The sequence below is a fragment of the Zingiber officinale genome, chromosome 3B (genome assembly GCF_018446385.1).
Source record: "Zingiber officinale cultivar Zhangliang chromosome 3B, Zo_v1.1, whole genome shotgun sequence".
Taxonomy (NCBI): Eukaryota; Viridiplantae; Streptophyta; class Magnoliopsida; order Zingiberales; family Zingiberaceae; genus Zingiber; species Zingiber officinale.
This window is the reverse complement of record NC_055991.1, coordinates 54,418,071-54,443,594: the sequence shown is the minus strand read 5'-3', so window position 1 is coordinate 54,443,594 and position 25,524 is coordinate 54,418,071. Positions and strand designations below refer to the sequence as shown.

The following is a 25,524-nucleotide window of genomic DNA, read 5'->3' as shown; positions in this document are numbered from 1 at the left end:
CACAGGAGGAAGAAATGAACTCTTTTCCTTTATACAAGAAAAAAATAATATAAGCTACCTTAAATCCTTGAGACTAATAAAGAAAGAAACTTGAAGGATAAATAAGAAAAGATTAATAGATATACATGGGAACATAAGATACATGATCAGAAAGAAAGAAAGAAGAAGATTTCTTTCTTCTCTAACAGCTTTAGACAAACCTAAAACTCAAGAGATGATCAAATTGGATTTTAAAAAGTAATATTTTATTATTTAGACGAGATTTTTATTATCCTAAATCCAAATAAACCAATCGATCCATGAGGTACAAATTGAGTCGGTTCAAAATCAATCGGGATTAAACATTTTAAATTAATTAGACTTTAGGATATCATGGTCATACAACAGGTCAGCAAATAATAACACCCCTTCCCCAATTTCGTGTCTTTTTTTTTTTTTTTTAATACAAAAGTCGGATGGTTTCACCAACTAGTCGCATTCTTCATTTCTTCTGCTTGACTGTTCGCTATGATTGTGTGATTCGCGAAGTGACGGTGGTAGATATGAGGTGGGATCCACCGCCCTCCGTGTTCCTCAACTGTTCTCAACCGTCCATCACATCCTCCACACCTCTCTTCTGCTCGCCACGTGGTGTGACGTTTTTCCGGAATCCCCCTTGCGGAAATTAACAAAATTAAATATATAAATTCATAGGAAAATTTGGGGTACGAGAGAGAGAGAGGAGCGAGCGAGCGAGCGAGCACTAGAGCACGAAGACCACCTTGGCAAAAAGAAGGGCGACAGGCCGATACCCGCCCCGTTCGCGATCGCACAAGGGGAACGCAACTTTTCTTCAGGCAATTTTATCTACTTCTGTTCTCTTTCTAATCATGATTCGTATGTCCTTTGAAAATTTTGATTTCTTAAATTTTTATTTTCTGCACATAGTTGCAAGATTTTTGGTTTATTTCAAATAAAAAGGAGGACGGTAATTGGTGCTGGGGCAGGTTTAGATACTGATCATGGCGTGCAAAGGGTTCTGGGAATGTTTATTAAAGCTTTTCAATCTTGTACTGATGGCCGCTGGTTTAGCGATGGTGGGATATGGGATTTACTTGCTGGTGGAGTGGAATAGAGTCGTTTCTGGTGGCGGCCCGGCTCTGCCGGTGAGCAACGATCTGGAATTTTCGAAGCTTGGGAGGCCTATGCTTGTCGCTATGTCCGTCTCTTCCAGTTTTTTTAGCCATCTTCTGGAAGCTTGGTATGGAATATGTCTGATTCGTTTTTTTTTTATGTTGAGAATTTTGTATATTTGATAACTTTTCTGCAATTAAGTTTTTTATCAACATTTTCAAAAGATATTGTTTTGCCAAACGTTTCTTTTTATTTGATACATTTCGGCTATGTTTCAGTTCTTGTGTTAATTTTTATATTATCAGTCATTATTTCTATTTTCTTTTTGTTTCCATGGGAATCCCAGCACTGAATTAATGACAAACAGATTTCCAAGCTCGAACTGGTCAGGAAAATAACAATTTAATGTTTCTCAAATTTGACCAGGGTGAGAGAACCAACTTCACTATCGCTTCTCAATGGCATCAACTAGTTTGGTAAAAAAACAGTCATTTGTGAATACACCAATTCAGTGAAACTATTTAGATTTGACAACAACAGTCATTTGTGAATAGAGCAATTCAGTGAAACTATTCAGATTTTACTGTTGTAGTTTGGTGCCATTGAATTTTAACCAAACTGCTTTTTGATATTGAACTGGACTAGTTTTTGGTTGAGCTTCTATGGAGTATGGACTGGCACTGGCTGAAACCTGCATGAAGCACAAAACCTTTCATCTAGAGCTCCTTTACAACACTGAAACAGTTGATTGCCAAACAATTTAGAACCATTCAAAGATGAATTATCTTATAATGGTTTCAATTTTAGTCGTTTCATTCTCACTAAACAAAGAGTCATTGTGAAGGCAGTTTTATATATAGTTTAATACCATTTCCTGGTTTATTAGTTGAATGAGGGTGCTATGAGAAACTCTAACGGCTTGTTGCTTTTTATCCTACTTTCTCTCACCTACTCTAAGTTATAGTATACTAATGTGAATCTCTAGAGTGTATGTTGGATATGCTCTAATGTATCATTGGTACCTCTGTGATGTGTTATTCATCAGGGAAACAGTTATCCTACTTATTTTCTGTGCTCGTAGATTTGTGTTTTCTGACTTTGATTTAGTTACTCATTTATTTAGTATTTCTTTAAAGTTTCGTCATCATTGGAAGTTGTGATAAATAAGTTTGTGTTTCTAGTGTTGCTTCTAGTTTTAATTTTAAATATATAGCCAATAGTCGATCTTGGATAAATTTTTTCTTGCTTTTGATACATATTTCTTCTTCATAATTTCAAGTCTTTTCTGTTAAATTAGAATAATATTTTCTCTTGTGCAGGTTTATTTTATTATTTATAGGTGTTGGGGTTGTTCTTTTTGTCATATCATGCGTTGGCTGTACAGGAGCAGTGTCAAGAAATGGTTGTTGCCTGTCTTTCGTATCCTAAGTTCTTGAAATATATATCTTTCTTTCTTTTATTAAGATCGATATATCCTATTTTTTGGTGCAATTCTCACACAGTTGGTTCTTGTAATCTGAGAAACAATAATTGGCAGTAATGCTCTAGTCATTTAAACTTATTTAGATCATTATCATTGTCAATAATTGAGGATGCACCCTAATTGACGTTTGCTGCATGAATTGTATGTCAGGGTTTTGGCTTCATAAATTTTTTCCCCTCATTATATGACTATGTGACCATAGATTGAATAATACTCATATCTCATATCTTTCATACTTTTCTTTCTCCTTGTGCCCACCCCCATTAGTATCTATGAACATGTTCATATCACCGTTATTTTTTTATATTTTATTGTCTATTGAAAGTTACTTAGTTGCTAATTGATAGTACTATTTTTTATTTTATCTTTTTTCTAGTAACCTAAACAAACTTTTTTTATTTCAAACCTAGTTATATCAACTTGAAAAAAATAAAAATAAAAAATATGTAAAAAAGAGAGAAAATACCCATTTGAATTGTGGGAAAGGTTCTCATTGCATTTGACATGTTGAATGGCTCAGTTGCCTATTTGCCCTTCACCCTTATAGTTTCATCAGTGGCCTCTTCTTTTGCATAATGTGTCATCATACAGGAGTAGAGAACCTGCTTTGAATCAACATCGAATATAACATGTACATTCTTCATTCTGTATACATCTCATTTTTAGAGGTTTTTATTTCATATTAATATGTAATATGATCACATGAGAAGGATGCATAAAGAACTATAAGCTGTTAGTTTCTGTTCCAGCTGCAATTATGTGTTCACATATGTATGAAATACCCTGTTTTTCTGTGCTAGAAATAGATGAGCATTGCAGGCTTAGTTTTGCGTTGTATCTATAAATACATAACAATTCATATGGATTAATGTCATTTCACATTTATAAAGTAGGGCATTATTTATTCATTCTTGATGTGGCAGATCTACTTCCTATATGAATCACATTTTTGGGTTGGAGTTCATGTTTCCTTAATATGAATTTAGTATGCTTTCTTAATATTTTTGTTGATCATAGCTGAGTTGGCTGCTGCAGCTTTAATATTCTTCGACCATACCTGGAAGGAAGTGAGTTTCTTCTAAACATGTCTAGCTCTCTTTTACTTTTCTCTTTTTTGGTGAATTCTAATAGTAGATACTCTGCAGCTTATCCCTGATGATAAAACTGGGAACTTCAGTATTATATATGATTTCTTGGATGATAACTGGAAGATAGCTAAGTGGGTTGCTCTTGGGGCTATCATTTTAGAGGTAGGTTTTGTTTATGAAGCAGTAGAATTATTGGTAATATTTTGGCCTTTCTATCAATACCTCATTCTAATTTTTTAGCAGAGCTTTTAATTGATACGTTTGTGATCATAAATTTACTATCATGTAGAAATTCATTTAACTATAACTATATTTTTAAAGTGTATATTCTTTTTAGTTAAGTGAAACTAAAATTTGATATGTGAAATGTGAGTTCAACAATGAGAGAGCAAGAAAAGAATAGTTGAGACGGATGAACAGGAATTTTTTGTAAAATTTTATTATTCATGGTAATGAAGATGTTATTTATAGAATAAGAAAGAGTAGTTAAAAAATTTGAAAAAAAAAAAAAACTTGAATCTTGCGATTGTTTGTGCTATTTGGCAGTTAGGAGATAATCTGTACAAAATGTTGGTATAGCAGAGCAGCATCTCAATACTTACAGTTAGTGCTACTTTCCAGGTGCTCGTCTTAAGAATTTGCCAAAAGCATCCTACAAAAGTTGTCATTTTTTGTTAATTGTTGTTTCATGTTTGTGTGGGTGGGGGAGACTCAAAGATTGATATTCTGGGTTTCTTGGAAAAACAACCAGATGACATGGTTCGTGCTGGGTTTCAGGTGAAATGCAAAATATGAAACTCAGCCAAACTATTATGAATACCCAATCTTTTATGTTGAGTGAGTTGCATATTTAGTAGAATAGTTGATGATACACGGTGCATAGTTGTGATTCTCCCTTTCTGCAAGCAGTTAGACATTCAATTTCATTCTATTAATCAAATGCAGATCAACACTGAGTTTAGGAATACTTGGGTGGACAGATAGGAGTTAGAGGGAGGGTGAAAGGGAAAGATACAAAATTGTACATGGAGCATGAATCATTATGTACGGTTTTTTTTGTTACTTTCCCTTTTCTTTCCCCCTTTTATTTTCCGTCAAAATGAGTCCTGCCTAAATGGTCAAACGTTCCTAGTGCCATAGATCTGACTTCTGAGCAGTATCTTTAAGGGAATAAGCTTTGTTTGGGTCACATATTTTGATAATCACTATTGCACGAGTCTCTTCATTCAATTGTTCTTCCTGTTGCATGTCGCCGTGGCGTCAAATAATTAAGTTATTTATGATAGCTCTAGCTTGCTGGGGGCATGGCAACTGCTGCACTATACATTTTTTTTTCCCTGTCCGGATCGTATTAACTTCATTTCTGAAACGCCTGTAGCCCTTTGATATGCTGATCTCCCTTCTTGATCCGAAGAATGCTATAATACAATCTGCAGGGTTTGTTATTTGTCTTAGCTCTGGTAGTAAGAGCATCAAACAGAGCCGCTGAATATGATAGCGATGATGAGTATATTGCTCCAAGATCTACCATTCGACAGCCACTAATGAATAGGCAAGGAGCTGCAGCAACTGGAGTGCCCGTGCTTGGCAGTTTTGACCATCGTCCCAGCAGAAATGACGCCTGGAGCCAAAGAATGAGAGAAAAAGTAATATGTTTCCTGTGTTACAAATCTACTTTTGTAGCAACTTCTCACAAGTTTGGCTCTAACTTAATTTTCCTGGAATTTGCTTGTAACAGTATGGTCTGGATACCTCTGAGTTTACATACAACCCATCCGACCCAAGCAGATACCAACAAGCTACTGTATCACAGACAGAAGAGAAGGGCTGCTGTACCATTCTGTGACCATAGCCACTGTGCCATTCTATGACTACTCTCGTTGGGGGTGAAACTTTTTAAGAGATTTCCCTGTCTCTGTGGATGTGTAGCTTAAGCGTATCACATATTTTCACTGCATAAACTCGTTTTGTATTTTTTCCAATATTAAAGTTATAGCTCCCGGTTAGTCACGGGTGACATGATTTCACTGCATAAATTTGTTATGTATTTTCTCCGATATCAAAGTTATAGCTACTTGTAAGTCATGAGTGACCATTTCTGCAACTTAATCAAATGCAGGGTCCGATCCTGGAATCACTCAGGGTGTTTAGAAAGACACCTCGAGCCGTCTTAGTGGTGGAAACAAGTGCAGAAGTGGAGTCGTCTTAGTGGTGGAAACAAGTGCAGAAGTGGAGTCGTCTTAGTGGTGGAAACAAGTGCAGAAGTGGAGTTGAATGCTATATCATTTCTATAGATTATATGAAAAGAAATAAATCATGAAATTAAATTATCAAGTGGCTAAAAAAGGTCCGTCGGAAATTGACCCTTTCCTCTATTATAGTAAAGCTACCACCTTTTAATCAACTGACCACCTGTGGAGACTTAAACTTGCATATTAAACAAACATGAATATGCTCTAATCAAAACAAACATTAAAAGTTAGCCAGGAACATTTAGTTCATATACAGTAGTAACTATGGAGACAATTATTGTTGTATTCAAAAGATTAGGACGAAGTCCCTATTCAATAATACACATCTAATATCTTTTATAAGTAGATCTTTTACTACTAATCGTCCAAATTAACAAACAATCTACACGTCAATCTTTTCATAAGAGGTAAAAAAAGTTACTAAAAATATTACATAGATATATTAAATCAATATGAAAGATAAATCGTTAACTACTTTGTCTTTGTTGCCGTATCCACCTTCATAATGTAAGAGATTAATAAACACTATGCAGGTATAGATACAACCAAAACAACCATGCAGGTCACACTTGCCAGACTGTGGTGTTATCGTATTATCCAACCAAAATAAGAACTCGCACTTTCTTATCCAACCACATCCAGAGAGTTTGATGACTAACAGAAATCGCAAGTACAATCACAAGGCTAGCGTTAGATCAGCGCTGGATACTGTTTAGCTTGCTGACGAACCCTCTTCTTATACTCAGTTGGATCCTGCAAAGTCCATGACTCTTAATTAAAGAACCAATCTTATTAGAGATGAGGAAAAACATCAGTGAGAACTAAGTATGATGTAGAACCTGGATGAATAGATGATAACCGTCTATCTGGGCAGGGTCAGTAGGGTTTGGCTGACCAAGCAGATCTTGTATCCCCACTAAAATCTGTTTCACAGTGGTCTCCGGTCTCCATCCCTGAGGCAACGAGCTCGAATAACTATCTATCCACACACACAAAAGATGGGCACAGTCCAATAACTCTCGTGATCATTTCTCAGTTCACTTACATAGTCTTCTTCATTTAGAATTGATAGGCACACAGTTCCAGAAGGGTAGACATTAGGATGGAAAAAACCAGTAGGAAACTTGCATTTGGGAGGTTTGCTTGGGTAGTCCTCACTGAACATAACAGTAAGCGGGAAATAGCCACCTTCCCAATCCGTCTGCAACAGTTAAATGAAACACTAAATGATGAACAATAACTTTACAATATTTGTCTCGGTCACATGGCAAAATTTGATACAAGGGCTCCCCCGTGGAAGAGTTGGGGGATACTGAAAAGTGACTAGAGTCCTGTCAAACGATTTATTCTTGTTCAAAGCAAAACATAATGAAAATTGCACTGGTCAGATAAACAGTAGAAAGTAGTTCTTATACTTCGCAAAGAAACTTTTATGGTAGACTTTTTTACTCATTTCTAATTGCCTAGCAAAATGTTAATTTATATAATTCATTGAAATATCCTGTGCCATTGACTTCAAAAGTCAAATGAATAAATCCAAAAGACTTGCAGGAGACACTTTGGATGTTAAACCAGATGGAAACGAAACTGACTAAAACCACCACTCACATGTTAATGACCATCAATTCTCAAATTGAAAGAAGCTTAAAACAGATGTTAGTTTTAGAAATTCTCCATGACTTTAAAAGGCCATCCTTGAATCTGACTGTACTGAAAGGCATTTTCAACAAGACTAGTGCTTTTGACATAACAGTCCTACCACTAACAAATTCTAATTCAACAAAATCTACTTGATCAAATATTTTATAAAATCAAATCAAATTTTAGTAAATGCCTGATAAGGAAAAAAAGCAACATGTATAAGAGAAAACTTAGAAATTTAGCACATCATACAAATCTAGTTTTCAGGTTGAGTATAGAAAACCTACTACAATGACTATTTATCATCAAGTCATGTTTGTGCCAACTATTTGGAGTTAACCACGTGGATATTTTACTCCATTAACCTCTATGCGTATTCAAATAAACTAAATCATTCTCTACATTAACAAAAAATTTCTTTGGTTTCTCTACTGCTTACTCGTTCCACTCTACCCAATTCAACTCTTTGCCTAGATAATTTATTAATTGTCTTTAAACATGTGCATATTATCTCAACCTATTTTGTCATAACTTTATCAACTATTGGAGTGAGTTGCTGCACCTAATTGCTCCTGAATATTACTTTTTTATATTATTGCTTCTAGTGCCCCAATAGATTTTGTTTAGTGTTCTAATCTATATTTTATAATTTATAAACCTTTTATATGTGGTGTTCCCTAACAATTCAACATTCTATGCGTATTCAAATAAACTAAATCATTCTCTACATTAACAAAAAATTTCTTTGGTTTCTCTACTGCTTACTCGTTCCACTCTACCCAATTCAACTCTTTGCCTAGATAATTTATTAATTGTCTTTAAACATGTGCATATTATCTCAACCTATTTTGTCATAACTTTATCAACTATTGGAGTGAGTTGCTGCACCTAATTGCTCCTGAATATTACTTTTTTATATTATTGCTTCTAGTGCCCCAATAGATTTTGTTTAGTGTTCTAATCTATATTTTATAATTTATAAACCTTTTATATGTGGTGTTCCCTAACAATTCAACATTCTAGTGGATAAAATAAAAAGAGTCAAACCACAATCTTATAAAATTTTCCCTTTAACCTAAAAACACTATAAGACCTAAAAAGCTTCTCTCAAATTTGACCATTCATTCTTAGGCTATTAATAAGATCATTAATATCTCCTTATTGCTTGATACATCCAAAATATCTAAAATTCTAAGGGGGCGTTTGGTTTAGGGTAATAGGAGTGGGGAATGGGAATGGGAATGAGAATCATTGATTGGCATTGTTAATGTTTGGATTATAGGAATAGGAATACAAATAAGGGAATGAATCCTTGAAATTGGGTAATAACTCATTCCCATGTACCTCCCCTTCAATGAATCATTACCCTATTTTCATCAATCAAAATATTCCCTTATTCCAAAAATACCCTTGACTTAAAACTAAAATTTTCTCCATTAATATCAAATATCAAAATATATTTATTTATTTTTTCTTTCATATCACTTATCTCTCCTTGTTCTCTCTCATCATAGTTTCTCTCTCATCATTTTATCACACACTTTCTCTCTCCTTAATCTCTCCTATCACACTCTCTTTCCTCTTTTTTTCTCATCACACTTTCTCTCTCATCATACTTTCTCTCTCCTCAATCTCTCTTATCACACTTCCTCCTTTTTTCCTCAACACACTTTCTCTCTCATCATACTTTCTCTATCCTCAATCTCTCCCATCATATTCACTTCTCTTTTTCTCTCACCGTACTTTCTCTCTCCTCAATCTCTCTCATCACACTCTCTCTCCTCATTTTTTTCTCATTATATTTTCTCTCTCTTCATCCTCTCCCATCATACTTTCTCTCACATCATATTTTCTCTCATCATGCTCTCTCTAATCACACTCTCTTTTTTCATTTTCTCTCATCACACTTTCTCTCTCTTCATTCTTTCTTATCACACTTTCTCTCTCATAATACTTTCTCTCTCATCATATTTTTCTCTCACATTCATCTTTCTCTCACATCTAATTTTTTCTCTTATTTTCCTTTAAGGGTAAAAAAGGAAACTTTGATTTATTCCGATAGAAGATATACAACTAACCAAACATTACTTTTAAGAATGATATCCATGCTCATATCCATTCTCATTCCACAATACAATGATTCCCATTCCGATTCCTATTCCTAGGAAAGAACCAAACGCCCCCTAAATTCTGTATCTGCCCATCTTAGCCTTGACCACCAAAAATACATTTCATATATTGAATTTCAGTTATACTTAACTTGCAACCTTTAGTTTCTATAGTTCTTTTCTCCACAATTCAACTTTCGAATTTAATCTCTTTACATTTATCCAAGAAGATAATATCCTGAAGAAGATTTATCTTGAATATGATCTGTGCATTGTCTAGTATTAAAAAGTATATAAAACTAGAGCTAATGCTTAATGTAAACAGATAGTTATTATAAAATCTTTTGTCACACTCACAATAACTCTGATTCTGATAACTACATTATCATACATATCATTTATGACATCAAATAACTGCTAGATAAAACTAATCAAAATAGTTGTCATGGATGAGATACAAGTTCAATATAGGTTTTTCAAAATTGCGACTGATAAAAAGAACCACGCCACTGGGTATTGGTAGAAAAGGGAAATAATATAAAGATATCAACTGATAACCTACAGATGGCTTATCATCAATCATTTGATTAAAGTATCAACTGATAAACAATGGCCAACAATTTGAATAATGACAACAAATAATAAGTAAACTAAATAGAAGAAATCAGAAAATAGATTACAAATTGAGGATGTGTTATTAGAAGATAATAAAAAAATAGAGAAAAAATTCAAAAGAAAACACAAAGGTACTAGATAGTCAATAGGACTATATGAGCTACCAAGCAAGCTACAAGTATCCACCCATCAAGATTTGATCCTTTATACATAAATTTTGTTCCTTAAGCCATTATCCAGCCTTTGTTAAATATAAAGGAAATGAGTAACCAACTTTAGGAAAATTGACTGAATGATAAGAGAAGAGTAAAGTGCACAGTGAAAAAATAATTCTTTTGTTAATAAATACATTGTATTAAGCAGCACAGCACAACACACTTCCAACAAAGATGCCATGATAAACCTCAGCACAGGGAAAGAGGATAGAGAAAAATGCCGTAGAATTGATCTAACTATATAGGTCTAGTTAAAACTGAATACAAAAAAGCACCCAAATCATATCATCATCCTTCCAGGCATGTTTATCCTCTTCAAATGAAGAAACTAATAGAGAAGCTAAAAGATAAAATATGCATGCACAATTGTACTCATGCATACATGAGATACTAATTTCTAGCTCTCTTGGGCATCCCAAGCAGGGCCGACCCGGGAGGAGGGCCACACTAGGTCGATGGCCTTGGGCCCAGAATTTGGAGGGCCCCCAAAATTTCTTTTTAGTATTATGTATTATAGGCATGTAGTTGGGGCCGTGGGTACTTGGGCCCAAATTCAGATTTCAAAACTTTTTGACATTGCCTTTTCCTTTTTTAGGTTGCAATTTGCAAAGTGCAGCAAACGAATGGAAAATTGGGGATTTGGGGCTGAACTAAATGGACAACAAGAGCTACGGCCTGCGGGATAGAGAAGAAAGACTCAAAGACGGAGGTCTTCTCTTTTTTCCATTTGAAGTTCTGTCGCATCTCTTTTTTTCTTTGATTGATGTGCAACTACTGCTAGGACTCGCGTCTACTTTTCTTCTTCTGCTCACTTCAAGTCTTCAACAGCTATTTTTTTTTTTTGTTGCTGCTTCATTAATTCCTTTCCCTTCTCAATACTCTTTTTTTTTACCGTTATTTGTGGAATTTCCAAGATATGGCTCTTTTTTGTATTCGCATGGATGATAAATAGTAGCCTATTTTTTCTATTTGTGTACTACCAAGTTACCCACCTAGTGGGATAAGGCTTGGTTGTTATTATTTTTGTACTACCGGGTTAATCCCTAAACTCATAAATTCCAATCTTTAATCTCCATTTTTTGCATATTTGAAATTTTGAGCTTTCGAGAATTAAAATTTTTCATTATGAGCTTCGGTTGTCATTGTGAAAAAATGCTCTAAATTTTTTGTTGGATTTGGTCCTTTAGAGGAGATCAGAAGAATTTTGTTCCATTTGCAGTTTAATTCTCCGGTGCATCTGCTACTTCTTCCAAACTCATATTCCATCCTACGGAAACTTGAATTGGTTGGTTTAGTTATTTATCAAGTTTGCTCAGTCAGTCGTTGGGTCGGTTTTATATATGTATATATATTTGGGGACTTCGATTCTGGAACATTGAATGATATGGGCTATGGTCAATGATTTTAGAAAGTTGAATGCTATGCCTATGACCTATTGATTAGTATTGTTGTTTCTTTCAATACCATAATTTTACTAATTAGTTTAATTTGACAATGATTTAATTTTCTTTTAATAGGTGTTGAGTAGGGTCGGCCCTGGAGGAGGGACACACTAGGTGATGGCCCTGGGGCCAGAATTTTGGGGGGGGTGACATTGTCTTTTCCTTTTATCCTTTTAGGTTGCAATTTGCAAAGCACAACAAACGAATGGAACATTGGGGATTTAGAGCTGAATTGAACGGACAGCAAGAGCTGCGGCCTGCGGGACAGAGAAGAAACTGAAAGACAAAGGTCTTCTCTTTTTTTCTATTTGAAGCTCTCTGTTGCATCTCTTATTTTCTTTGATTGATGTGCAGCTGCTGCTAGACTTGTACCTCATTTTCTTCTTCTTCTTCTCACTTTAAGTCTTCAATAGCTTTTTTTTTTGTTGTGCTGCCTCATTAATTTCTTTCCATTCTCAAGACTCTTTTTTTTTTACTGTTATTTGTGAAATTTCCAAGATATGGCTTTTTTGGTATGCACATAGATGATAAATAGTAGACTATTTTTTCTATTTGTGTACTACAGAATCAATTCCTTAACCCATAAATTCCAATCTTTAATCTCCATTTTTTGCATATTTGAAATTCTGAGCCTCCGAGAATTAAAATTTTTCATTGTGAACTTCAATTGTCATTGTGAAAAAATGCCCTAAAATTTTTGTTGGATTTGGACCTTTAGAGTATATTAGGAGAATTTTGTTCCATCTACATTTTTAATTCTCCGGTGCATCTGCTATTTCTTCCAAATTCATATTGCACCAATCTACAAATTTTGGTAAGGTTCGATTCTTCCTTCATATTTCATTTTGGCAATTTTTCTTTTTGATTTTTTTTAAATAAGTTTCAGAATTATGAAATTGGAAACTTGAATTGATTGGTTTGGTTATTTTTCATGTTTGATCAGTCAATCATTGGGTCGGTTTTGTATATGTATATATATTTGGGGACTTCGATTCTGGAAAGTTAAATGCTATGAGCTATGGCCAATGATTCTGGAAAGTTGAATGTTATGCCTATGACCTATAAATTAGTATTGTTGTTTCTTTAAATACCATAATTTTACTAATTAGTTTTAATTTGACAATGATTTAATTTTCTTTTAACAGGTATTGTCTGATGAAGTGCTTAACGAACCTAAGACGTTTCCATTAATATTGAAAATTATCATATTCCAGGTGCTATTATTCCTTTACTAATGAATAATTTGAATTATCTAATTTTTTTTTGTGATTGTTGTGGTTTTGTACATTATAATATATTTCCTAAAAATATCTTTCTAGATGGGAGAAACGGAAAAAAAAATTAGAACAATTGACTGAATCATAAGAGGTGTTATTAATAAATTCTTTGTTAAAAGTTCTCACAAGAACGCACAAAATTTAACTGTGAATGTGGATAATGTAGATGAGTGTAATAAGATTCACAATGTTAATGAGGAAAGGGAAAACTTGAGTGAGCATGAAAATGTTTTTAATAGGGTAGATAATGAGAATATTGACATTGATGAATAATTTATTTCTTCACTTGATATATATGATCCAAGAAATTGAGATAATCTTGATAACAATACACATAATATTTTAGTTGAAAAAGGGCCTATAAGAGAAATGAATATTGTATATCCTTTGGACAACACTTCTAGGCATTTTTCTTGTGCTTATTATTCTAAACATTTAAGTAATGTTGAAATAAGAGACCGAAAGTGGTTGGTTTGAGTAAATATGTGGATAAAGTTTATTGCTTTTGTTGTAAATTGTTAAATATGAAAACAATAGAAGTTCTGAGCAAATGATGGATTTAGAGATTGGAAGCATCTTAGTGAACGGCTTAATGAACATGTACTATTGAACATATAATTATCATGAACATTTGGAATGAATTAAAAATGCAATTAGATAAAAACCTAACAATTGATAAAGAGAAATTTCAAAGAAAAAGAGTGTTGGAGACAAGTTATAATAAGAATATTAGCAACCGTAAAATGTCTTTCTAAACGTTGTTTGGCTTTTCGAGAATCTAATGAAAGACTTTATTAAGATAATAATGAAATTTTTTGGGGTTGATTAAAATGATTACTGAATTTGATTATGTGATACAAGATCATATTAGACGTATTCAAAATCATGAAATTCATTATCATTACCTTGGTCATAAAATTCAGAATGAATTTATTTCTATTTTAGCAAATAATGTTAAAAGTGATATCATTAATAAAAAATAAAGAAACAAAATATTTTTCAGTAATTATTGATTTACTCCATATATAAGTCATCAAGAACAAATGACTTGTATAGTACGATGTGTTAATATGTCATATAATAAAGTGAAAATAGAGGAGCATTTTTTAGAGTTTCTAAAAGTAGATACATCTAGTTTAGAACTTTTTAACGAATTACAAACGTGTTAAAATCACTTGATCTTAGTATTGAAAATATTATAGATCAAGGTTATGATAATGACTCCAATATGAAAGGAAAACACTAAGGGAGTGTTTAGTTGGGGGTTATCGTTGATAACCTTGGTAGGTTATCAATAAAAACATTGCTTGGTTTGGGTAATCAGGGATTCCTTGTAATAAGCGATTCCCGCCACATCAGCAAAGTCGGCATGCAACCCGGAATTGCATTGCCTCCGAAATATAAGGTTTTGGACGATTCCGAGGTTATCATTTTTTTTCCCAAAATTACCCTCCACAATTCTCTCCCCTCTCTCCTCTTTGCCCGAAGCCATAAAGATAATAGAATTAATTCTGTTTTCCTTCGTCTTTGACTCTGCTGCTAGCCTTCTTCTTTGATGGGAGCAGCAGGCTTGGACGGCAAGCTAGGCTGGAAGAGGGCAGCTTCTTTAGAGGAGGAGCAGCAGCTTAGAAAGCTCTTCTTTGGCCGGCGGCTAGAAGAGGGCAACTTCTTTAGAAAACTCTTCTTTGGTCGGCGGCTAGAAGAGGGCAGCCCCTTCCTTTCCTTGGTGTTGCGTGGCGACGGCAACCACTGCTGGTGTGGCTGGTCAGCAGCGACAAGAAGAAAAAGGGGAAGCCCCTTTTCCCCTTTTTCTGTTCAACTGCAGCAGCGAAGAGGGGAAGAAGAGAAGTCACGTGTTGTGTGGCTGGTCGGCGGCGACAAGAAGAAAAAGGGGAAGCCCCTTTTCCCTTTTTTCTGTTCAGCGGCAGCAGCGAAGAGGGGGAGAAGAGAAGTCACGTGTTGTGTGGCTGGTCGGCGGCGACAAGAAGAAAAAGGGGAAGCCCCTTTTCCCCTTTTTCTGTTCAGCGGCGGCAGCGAAGAGGGGGAGAAGAGAAGTCAAGGGAGAGAAGAGAGAATAAAGTTTTTATTTAATTAAATTAATAAAAAAGGTCAATGGATAAATTAGTAAATGTAAAATTAAGTGGTTGCATAACCTAAGTTGAACCAAACACTTAATAAGTTATGTTTTATTCCTGATCACCTTGGTTATGTGATTACTTGGTAATCGCATAACCAAGGTTATACATGATGACTTAAACCAAACGCACCATAAAGAGTTCAAAAGAAGTTGCTTGAAATAAATCCAAGAGCGTTGTATATATCATGTGCTTGTCAAAGTCTTAATCTAACTCTTGGTGATATGACACATTCTTGTGTTAAAGCTGTTTCTTTTTTTTTGAGTAGTGCAACGCATATATACATTAATTTCAAGTTCTCCTAAGAGATAGAAAATTTTACTTAATAATGTGAAGGGATTAACTATCAAATCTTTCTTGAACACTCGTTGGGAAAATCATATTAAAAGTATTCAAGTTATTAGATTTCAAATTGTGGAAGTGAGAGTAACTTTACTAGAATTAAATAATATTTGTGATGATGCAGAATCAATGAGTGAAGCTGAAAGTTTAGTTAATTCAATCAAAAAATTTGAATTTTTACTTAGTATGGTCATTTGGTATGATATCTTATTTGCTATAAACATAGTGAGTAAAAAGCTACAATCAAAATATATATGCATTGACTCTGCCATGAAACAATTTGAAGGCGTAATCTCATTTTTCAAAAAGTATAGAAATGATGGTTTTGCTGCAAGTTTGACTATTGCTAAGAGTCTTGCATTAGATATATGAACATAGAGCCAATATTTACAACAAAGTGTCGTATTCTTTTAGGAAAAAATAATTTAATGAAAGAGAAGATGATGAAGTTTTACTATCACTAGAAGAGTCCTTTATAATTGATTATTTTTGTTGTTGTGGACATGACGATTGCCTCTTTAAACTGCAAATTTGAGCAAATGAAAACCTTTGAAAATATATTTAGTTTTTTATTTGATTCAAAAACGTTAAGAACTTTGGATGATGATGAATTGAGAAAATGTTGTCAATCTAAAATCTACTCTAACTCATGACAACTCATCAGATGTTGAGTTAGATGATATATTTACCGAATTAAAAATATTACAAATGACTTTACCAAATGTGATAATGTCTGCGATTGATATTCTTGAATTTGTTCAAAGTGTAAATTGTTATCCAAATATTGCAATTGCTTATAGAATCTTGTAGACTATGTCTGTTATGGTAGCATCAGCTGAAAAGAGTTTTACAAAATTATAATTATTGAAAATATATATGAGATTGTCTATCACAAGAGAGATTAGATGGATTGACAATTTTATGTATTGAGAAAGATATTTTGGAAAATCTTGAAACTGATAATATTATAGAAGATTTTGCAAATAGAAATGCTAGAAAAAGTCGTTGTATATGAATTGTATATTATTAAAAATTTATTTGGGACCTCATTTTATTGTTTCACCCGGAGCCTCCGGAGTTGAAGGATCGGGACTGATCCCAAGTTCCACCATACTCTACCATTAAGACATGTCAATTGCCTATGTTACTCTATTAGACCAGTTGGTCCCAAGTTCCACCATACTCTACCATTAAGACATGTCAATTGCCTATGTTACTCTATTAGACCAGTTGACAAAAAAATATTACTAAAACATTTTATTATCATTGTGCCAATACACAGCTCCAAATCTTTCAAAATTGCATTGTGCAATCCATTCTCATCTGAAGCAATTTGTTTATAAGAGGCACCACATGAAGCAATCAAGATATAAAAAGGGCAAGAACTCATAAAGATTTTGAAACCATTTCCAACCATCCTTATAATGATAAAAACTAAATGTCTTAATGACATGAATATTATAGGAAATAATGCGAATGCCTTGACTTTAAAGGGGAATGAAAATAAGTAAATATTAAACAAAAAGTGCTCAAATAGAGAATGCACTGCAAAACTGTGTACAGCTAGGCATATTGCTATTTTTATATATGTGGGAGGCCAAAACACCAATTTGACAAATAATAGTGGAAATACAATAGCGACCCAGTCAATCAAGCATAAGCTTCGGATGGGGAGGACTTGTCCTTGGCGAAGGAAGAGAATGAGCCTCCATGAGTAAGCAGCAACATCCACTTGGAAAAATAAAACAGTCAAATGTTCATGGAAGCCGCAAAAAACTCAGAAAACAAATCACCCCCAAATAAGTCAAAGGAACCAAGCAATTAAATTTTCTTTAAAAAATTAAATATTAGATGTATATGAAAGTTATTATTTTCTCTCTTATTATGCATCTCTCTCCCCCCTCCCCAACCTCTCTCTAGTCTCTCGCTTAAAATTGGCAACCACCATTCCTCGTAATTCCCCAAACATTAGAGAATTAATCATCATGGCCACCTCCATGGCTCACCGTCCCTAAGCCAATCAATTGTCATTGTTGCCAATGCCGCATCCAACCTCTCCTTGCTGCTCATGGTGCCTGATCCTCTTGGCATTCTGTATTCAACCAAATATCCAAAATATGCCCATAACAAACAAATACTAGTATTTGTGTTGCTGATTTCTTTCTTTGCTTCAAATAGCAAACCAACGACCTCTAGTCTTCTTCCTCTTCAATGACTACACCCTTATTTATAAACTTACAAGCATTTCTTTCCTAATTTAGTGCAACCAAAACATTAATACGGTTCCTTCAGAACACAAGAAATAGACCATCCCATACAAGCAGAACATGGTTATTCTGCTATAATCTTCAGCTTCCATAACATAAACTACCATAAAGAGGTATCTAGTAAAAATATCTATGAAGTTTAGAATATTGATCCTAGAAATCTATAAAATCATAATCTCGACAACGAATTTGCCCAAGTTTACTATAAACTATTCAAAATCAAATTGAACAGCACAGTTCCATCAATTAAAGTATGTGTTTGATTACATCTAGACGAACGCAGTTCAATCCATTAATTAACACACGATTGATTGCATCTAGATCGAATCAAACTAAAAAGATGGCATCTTTGCATACAGGCAGCGATCACGAGAAGGAGACTTACCCCTTGCTTGCCGGGAATGGTGCAGTGCCAGGTCATAAGATTAACGGAACCATCAGGTAGAGTTTCAGGCTTCGCCACAAAACCCTAGACGATTAGGAACGGTAAAAATCAGAGTAAGACCTAGGGTAAAAAAAAGGATCCGATATGGAGGAGGCGAAGAGGTGAAGGACACACATGGGGGTGGTTCTTGCGCCAGGACTTGCGCTCTCCGGCGAGGCGACCACGAGCAATTCCTCCGGACATCTTCACTCACACAAGCTCGTGCTTCTCTCGCTATTAGGACGAAGAAAGCACGAATCATTTACTTAATATTAAAAATAAGAGCAATGATATGCACAAGGAAAAAAAATTCAATGAAAACCTCAAGGATAGACACATAAAGTCATGATCCACCATTTCACTTTTTATGGGCCCATCATTTTATGTGTCTATCCTTGAGGTTTTCATTAAATTTTTTTCCTTGTGCATATCATTTTTCTAAAAATAAATAAAGAAAGAAAGAACTCCTCTCATTAAATATATTATTTAGTTCATCTACTGGATTTATTTTTTTCATAGAAAATAATTTATTTATCCTATTATCTTAATATCTCATTATTTTATGAAAAAAATCTGGATCTTTACTAATCAATTTTAGTAAAATCTAAAATTAAATTAAATTAATATCCTTTTTTATATAAAAATATATATTATCATGATTTTTTTAATTTCATCTCTGAAGATTGATAATATCATAAACTAGAAATTTCTATAAATATTTTAGACCGACAATTAGAAAACATATTTTTTTTTATTTTTAATTAAGATAAAATATAGTATTAAATTAATTTTTTTTTAAGGAAGGAGAGTTTGTTACAATAACTTCTCAATCTATTACCACTTATAATTGTAATTTTTTTCAAATTTAAATTATTTCAAGAAAACTATGAATATTTATTAAATTCTTAATAAGATATGAAAAAAGGAAAAAAAGGAAAAAAAATAATTAAAGATAAAAATTAGCAAACTAAATATCATAAAAGAAACAATAAAATATAAAAAATAATTTATCGAAACACCATTATCCTTTCTCTATATATTTAATTGGATATATTCGGATCGAATATGAATAGAATTATTTAACCAAATTCGTCATCATACCTAAACTCAAAAATTATTATATCCCTATTTAATTATTTAATCAGGTTTTAAAAAATCGCTTCATACTCTTTTCTATTTGGGTTAGGTATCAAGTTAGTAGAAAATTATTATCCCTAATAATTATATAAGCATTTTAGATTGACTATGTCTAACTAATCAAATTGACTATAATATTTGATCAATTTAAGTTGGTAAGATCATCCCAACCGACTAGATATTTAAAACATTGTCTAACAAAGCAATCTTCCTCTCGATTGATCAATTTCTAAACTAATAAGCCCAAATAACATGGTTGATTTAATTGTCCCCCTCCCTCATTCAAATCATCCCCCCACGTCTATATACTCGTACTCCTTATGTCCAGCCTTTTGGATCAATTTCCTTGTCCAGCCCTTTGGATCAGTTGGTTGTTGACCTCTTAATCTAACTAGATTGACAGATTAATCAATCGAATCAATCATACTAATAAAATTGACCAAATCAATTAGTTCCATTAAAATTGATTAGATTGATAAAAATAAAAAAAAATAAAAAAATAAAAAATATGAATCCAACTAACTCTATTGGTCCAACTAGTTATTTACCCCTAAGATAAATGGATCCTCTAGCTTATAGTTTGATGAATTCGCTTAGATGATCTATCTTGCTTGACCTATTTTAGGGTTGATTATCAAATTGACTAATCCACATAGCTCAAACTCACATAATTTGCCCAAATTTCTCAACCTGATCAATCCCAGGACGGATCCTCTAGACCGTAAATATTTAGGATCCTTCATTTGTATTGGTGGAATTTGATGATCCTCACCTGTTCAATAGATGGGGCCATCAAATTCGACCAATCTGTCTATCCTAGTTCAAGAGCGTATCAAGATAAGCGGTCCAGAGGATCCGTCAACGATCAATTTACCATTTGGATCACTCAGACAATTACTCATCTAGATAATTTAATTTGACCAACTTACTTGAACCAAACAAGTTTGATTGATATATTACACTCAACCAAACTAATTGAAGTGCTTAGCTCAACTTGTTTGACCAAATTAAGTTTTCAAAATTGCTGAAGTAAGATCCAAGCAAAAAAATAATAATAATAATAAATAAAAAGATAGTTGATCCTGTCTGAACTATGAGTTGATGAAAGCTGGGGACGTGGCGCTCTCTACTGGCTCCGCGTAGACGCAGGGATGATGTGGACCTCCGGCGAACCTGCAACAAAGCCAGGCCGGGAAGGGGTTCCCGGCGACGACCCTCCGACGCTCAAGTCAGGAGAGAAGAAATCTAAAGCAAAATAAGGAGAACTGTAGCTACAGTATATTTGGTTGCATACCTCCATCGAAGTCTGGGGGTCCTTATATAGGTCCCCGGGGAGGCACATGCACGCTCCTCGATGCGTGAGCGCTTCCCCAAGCATACCTTAAAATGGATGTGTCAGAAAAGCACATCTGACGTCATACTGCAACCGTCCGAGCATATCTCTGACATGACAGTGGAAACTTCCACCGTACGATTTTCTGTCTGATCCAGCCACCGACCATGCTGTCTGTCGGCGGCACATATCTCGAGAAGGATATCTCTGGTCGTCCCCTTTGTACTCTTCTGCACCTTCTGTCTTTTATCGGGCCGAGCTGGACCGCACCTCGGCCATACTGGTCGTCCGAGGGGGACGCAGGCGGGGCCGAGCGAGTGGGTCGCTCGGTCATATGCTCGGATGAATAGCGCCTATGTTGGCTTACGACCCAACTGAGCGGCCGCTCGGCCCAATCAACTGTCGTATGTGGATTCTTGAGCGTCGGAAACTCGAACCTTAGCCGAGTTATCTCCTTGTCGACCTAGCCTTCTGCTGCGGCCAATCAGCAAGGTGGCCTCCCGCTCGGCTCACCTTTTACGTCGATCATCTCGACCTTGACCTTCACGTGTCATTAACCTCTGTCCGTACGGGACCCCTCCTTTGCTACCGGATCACGTGCCTCCCCCTCAAGTCTAGTCGAAGGAGGCTGCAAGTCCGACTGACTGGACTATCGGCCTGGCGATATGACGACCGTTCCGTGTCTGATGAGAATGCCACTCGGCATGGAACCCACTGACACTTGGAGAGTTCAACTCGCCGGTGGTTGTCTTGCCAACCCAACGTCGGTCAACGCTGATGTCCTCCGAATTTCCTAGGAATTCGTGTAAATTACCTCCATTAAGGCCGAGCACGCACCCTCGCTTGTGTAATGGGGGTCATTAAATGCGCCCAATGGGGTGATGCCACGTGGCCAGGTGGTCGTCATCGCCTACTCGAGCTGTCAGGCTCGATGTGACCCCTGGCGCTTTGAATTCAATGGGCGGATGCGCTCCTCGGATCCCGTGCCCTGGATCGGACGATCCCTGCAGCTCGAGCCCAACCTTTATAAGGCCGCCTCCTCTTCTTCCGCCGCTTTCGCTTTATCGCGCCCATGTTCTCTGAAGGTTCCTACTCTATTCTCCGGCGAACCAACTCTCCACATTCCGACCATTAGCCCTCTCCTCCGACAATCCTTTTCTCTGTAAGAACCCTTTGCCCGCTCCTTTTTTGTTTCCTTCTCGCTTTTCTTCGCATTCCGGTGGTGTCTGTGCTCCGTGGGCACGGTTTTGCTCACCGCCTCCATCGCCTTCTGCTTTTCCTTTGCTTCGCATTCGGGCTGTAATGGCTAGTTCTTCTGCCCCGAGCTGAAGGTCAATCTGAAGGTCAATCTGGAGAAGACCAACAAACTGCTAGAGGCCGAACGACATAAATCTTCGAGCTTGCAAACCATGGTAGACCGGCTCGAGACCCAGGTCAAGACCTACGATAAGAAGATTACTCTGGCCACTAACAGAAAGAATCAGGTTGTCACTGACCTGGAGGCGAAGAATGTTGAAGTCCGGGCTCTTGAGGTCAAAGTCAATGAGTTGACCGACTTGCTGGTTGCCGAGAAGAATGGTCGTTCGGCGGAGGTGGCCGCCCTTCAGATTGACCTGAAGACACTCCAAGAGGCGCTGGATGCCTCTCGTGCTGCCTTCATATAATATCAGGATGCCGAGCCGAGTCGAGTCGCTGTCATGCTGCAGAATTACATCCACTCGAAGAAGTTTGTAGAGAAGGCCTGCGCTCGGCTCGTCCACGCTTTCGAGCTAGCTATCACCGCAACGATTGATTATTTGAAGAAAAAGGGTCAGCTGCCTGAAGACTTTACTATTCCCTTCCGCGACCATGCCAACCTTCTGACCACGATTCCAGAGGAGATTTTTAATTATTTAGAGTGAAGTCCTGAATGTATGTTGGTCATCCGGCCTATATCACCCTTTTGTAATCGTCGTTCGGCTAGTTTTGTTGAATGAATCTTTTTATGCCTGTTTTTTTGTCTAATAATGCGCATTTGGACCTCGTGGTTTGTGAGCCCGTGCCTCTCGATATTCATGTTACTGTTCGGCAGTCTAATGCCATATCACCTTCGTAAGTTTCCTTGGCCTTTTGTGATGCCAAGGATGAATCTTCTAATTGTCGTTCGTCAATTTATAAGTCATGTTTTCAATCGCCACTCGACGATCTTCCAAGCGGGATATTTATGGTCGCCGCTTCGACCCTCGAGTTTAATGTCACCGCTCGACGGTGTTCAGGCCGGGGGGTTTATAGTCGCCGGTCTGACTCTAGAGTTTAACGTCGCCGCTCGACGGTCTTCCGAGCGGGATATTTATGGTCGCCGCTTGGACCCTAGAGTTTAACGTCGTCGCTCGACGGTCTTCAGGTCGGGGGGGGTTTATAGTCGCCGGTCTGACTCTAGAGTTTAACATCGCCGCTCGACGGTCTTCCGAGCGGGATATTTATGGTCGCCGCTTCGACCCTAGAGTTTAACGTCGCCGCTCGACGGTCTTCAGGCCGGGGGGTTTATAGTCGCCGGTCCGACTCTAGAGTTTAACGTCGCCGCTCGACGGTCTTCCAAGCGGGATATTATGGTCGCCACTTTGATTCTAGAGTTTAACGTCGCCGCTCGACGGTCTTCAGACCGGGGGGTTTATAGTCGTCGATCCGATTCTAGAGTTTAACGTCGCCGCTAGACGGTCTTCCGAGCGGGAAATTTATGGTCGCCGCTTCGACCCTAGAGTTTAACATCGCCGCTCGACGGTCTTCCGAGCGGGATATTTATGGTCGCCGCTTCGACCCTAGAGTTTAACGTCGCCGCTCGACGGTCTTCCGAGCGGGATATTTATGGTCACCGCTTCGACCCTAGAGTTTGACGTCGCCACTCGACGGTCTTCCGAGCAGGATATTTATGGTCGCCGCTTCGACCCTAGAGTTTAACGTCGCCGCTCGACGGTTTTCAAGCCGGGGGGTTTATAGTCGCCGGTCTGACTCTAGAGTTTAACGTCGTTGCTCGACGGTCTTCCGAGCGGGATATTTATGGTCGTCGTTTCGACCCTAGAGTTTAACGTCGCCGCTCGACGGTCTTCAGGCCGGGTTATAGTCGCCGGTCCGACTCTAGAGTTTAACGTCGCCGCTCGACGGTCTTCAGGCCGAGGGATTTATAGTCGTCGGTCCGACTCTAGAGTTTAACGTCGTCGCTCGACGGTCTTCCGAGCGGGATATTTATGGTCGCCGCTTCGACCCTAGAGTTTAACATCGCCGCTCGACGGTTTGGAGAAGCTTGGACGTTCGGTGAGCATTAGTTATGCCATGGCATTTTTATGATCTTATTCCTGCATTCAAAGGATAGCGCAGAACGATAATACACACAATTAATTACACAGTCGCACCTTTTACCCGACCCGATAAGGCTGGATGTGGTTAGCGCTCCATGGTCGTTCTAGCCGTCGTCCGTCTTGATCTTCAAGGTAGTATGCACCCGATCAGAGCTTCTCGACGACCTTGAAGGGTCCCGCCCAGGGAGCCTCCAGCTTGCTCACATCACCGACTGACTTCACCTTCTTCCATACTAGATCGCTGACCTGGAATGCTCTGGGGATTACTCGCCTATTGTAATTTTGTTTCATCCTCTGTCGGTACGCCATTAGCCGAACAGCTGCTTTAGCTCGCGCTTCATCAACCAAATCCAGCTCTAGCTGCCTCTGCTCGGTGTTATCCGCGTTGTATTGTTGCACCCGATCGGATTCGATCCCGACCTCTACTGGCATGATCGCCTCTCCTCCGTACACCAAGTGGAATGACGTAACCCCCGTCCCTTCCTTAGGAGTCGTGCGGAGTGCCCATAAGATGCTAGGGAGTTCGTCCACCCAGCTGCCTCCGAGGTGGTTGAGCCGAACCCTCAGAATCTGATGAATTTCTCGGTTAGCGACTTTGGCTTGTCCGTTACTCTGCGGGTATGCCACTGAGGTGAAGTGTTGCTCGATACCGTACCCTTCGCACCATTCTTGGAGCTCTTGTCCGACGAACTGTCGCCCATTGCCGGACACGAGCCGCCTTGGGATGCCGAACCGGCATATGAGATGCTGCTAGATGAATTTTTTGATCATCTGCTCGATGATCTTGGCCAGTGGCTCTGCCTCAACCCATTTGGAGAAGTAGTCCATCGCTACCAGTAGGAACTTCCTCTGCCCGGTCGCCATAGGTAAGGGTCCCACAATGTCCATGCCCCACTGGTCGAACGGACAGGATACCGTCGATGACTTTATCTCTTCCGTCAGTCGGTGGGAGAAGCTGTGGTATTTCTGGCAGGAAAGGCAAGTGACTACGGTCCGAGCGGCGTCTTCATGGAGAGTTGGCCAGAAGTACCCGGCCAATAGGATCTTCCTAGCTAATGATCGGCCGCCTGGGTGTCCCCCGCAAGATTCTTGATGTACTTTCTTCAGTATATATTCCGCGTCCTCCGAACTGACGCACTTTAAAAGTGGCCGAGAAAAAGCTTTCTTGTAAAGCTGGTCCCCGATGAGGGTGAACCGGCCGACTCTCCTTCTCAGAAGCTGGGCTTCATCCCGGTCGGACGGAGTGGCTCCTGACCGCAAAAACTCGACTATAGCCGTCCTCCAATCACCTGGGAACGTGAGACCCTCCATCTTGTC

At 37.5% G+C, this 25,524-nt stretch overlaps 2 protein-coding genes across 3 annotated transcripts; one reads left to right on the top strand and one right to left on the bottom strand.

The window, feature by feature from the left end:
• The first annotated feature begins 700 nt into the window (after positions 1–700).
• On the top strand, positions 701–5,769 carry LOC122056493 (tobamovirus multiplication protein 2A-like). Of its 2 annotated transcripts, none has more exons than XM_042618470.1 (7): positions 701–836; positions 987–1,240; positions 2,433–2,532; positions 3,583–3,663; positions 3,742–3,846; positions 5,121–5,330; positions 5,423–5,769. In XM_042618470.1, the coding sequence occupies exons 2-7, from the start codon at positions 1,002–1,004 to the stop codon at positions 5,528–5,530; spliced, it is 843 nt and encodes a 280-aa protein (XP_042474404.1). In that variant the 5' UTR covers positions 701–836; positions 987–1,001; the 3' UTR covers positions 5,531–5,769. The 2 variants fall into 2 exon arrangements, with proteins under 2 accessions (XP_042474404.1, XP_042474403.1); XM_042618469.1 differs by having other exon boundaries at positions 928–1,240.
• Positions 5,770–6,268: 499 nt separating this feature from the next.
• On the bottom strand, positions 6,269–18,654 carry LOC122056492 (SUMO-conjugating enzyme SCE1-like). Its single transcript, XM_042618468.1, has 5 exons — positions 18,538–18,654; positions 18,364–18,447; positions 6,982–7,137; positions 6,776–6,889; positions 6,269–6,689 (listed from the first exon to the last, which is right to left on the bottom strand). The coding sequence occupies exons 1-5, from the start codon at positions 18,604–18,606 to the stop codon at positions 6,627–6,629; spliced, it is 486 nt and encodes a 161-aa protein (XP_042474402.1). The 5' UTR covers positions 18,607–18,654; the 3' UTR covers positions 6,269–6,626.
• Positions 18,655–25,524: the final 6,870 nt, after the last annotated feature.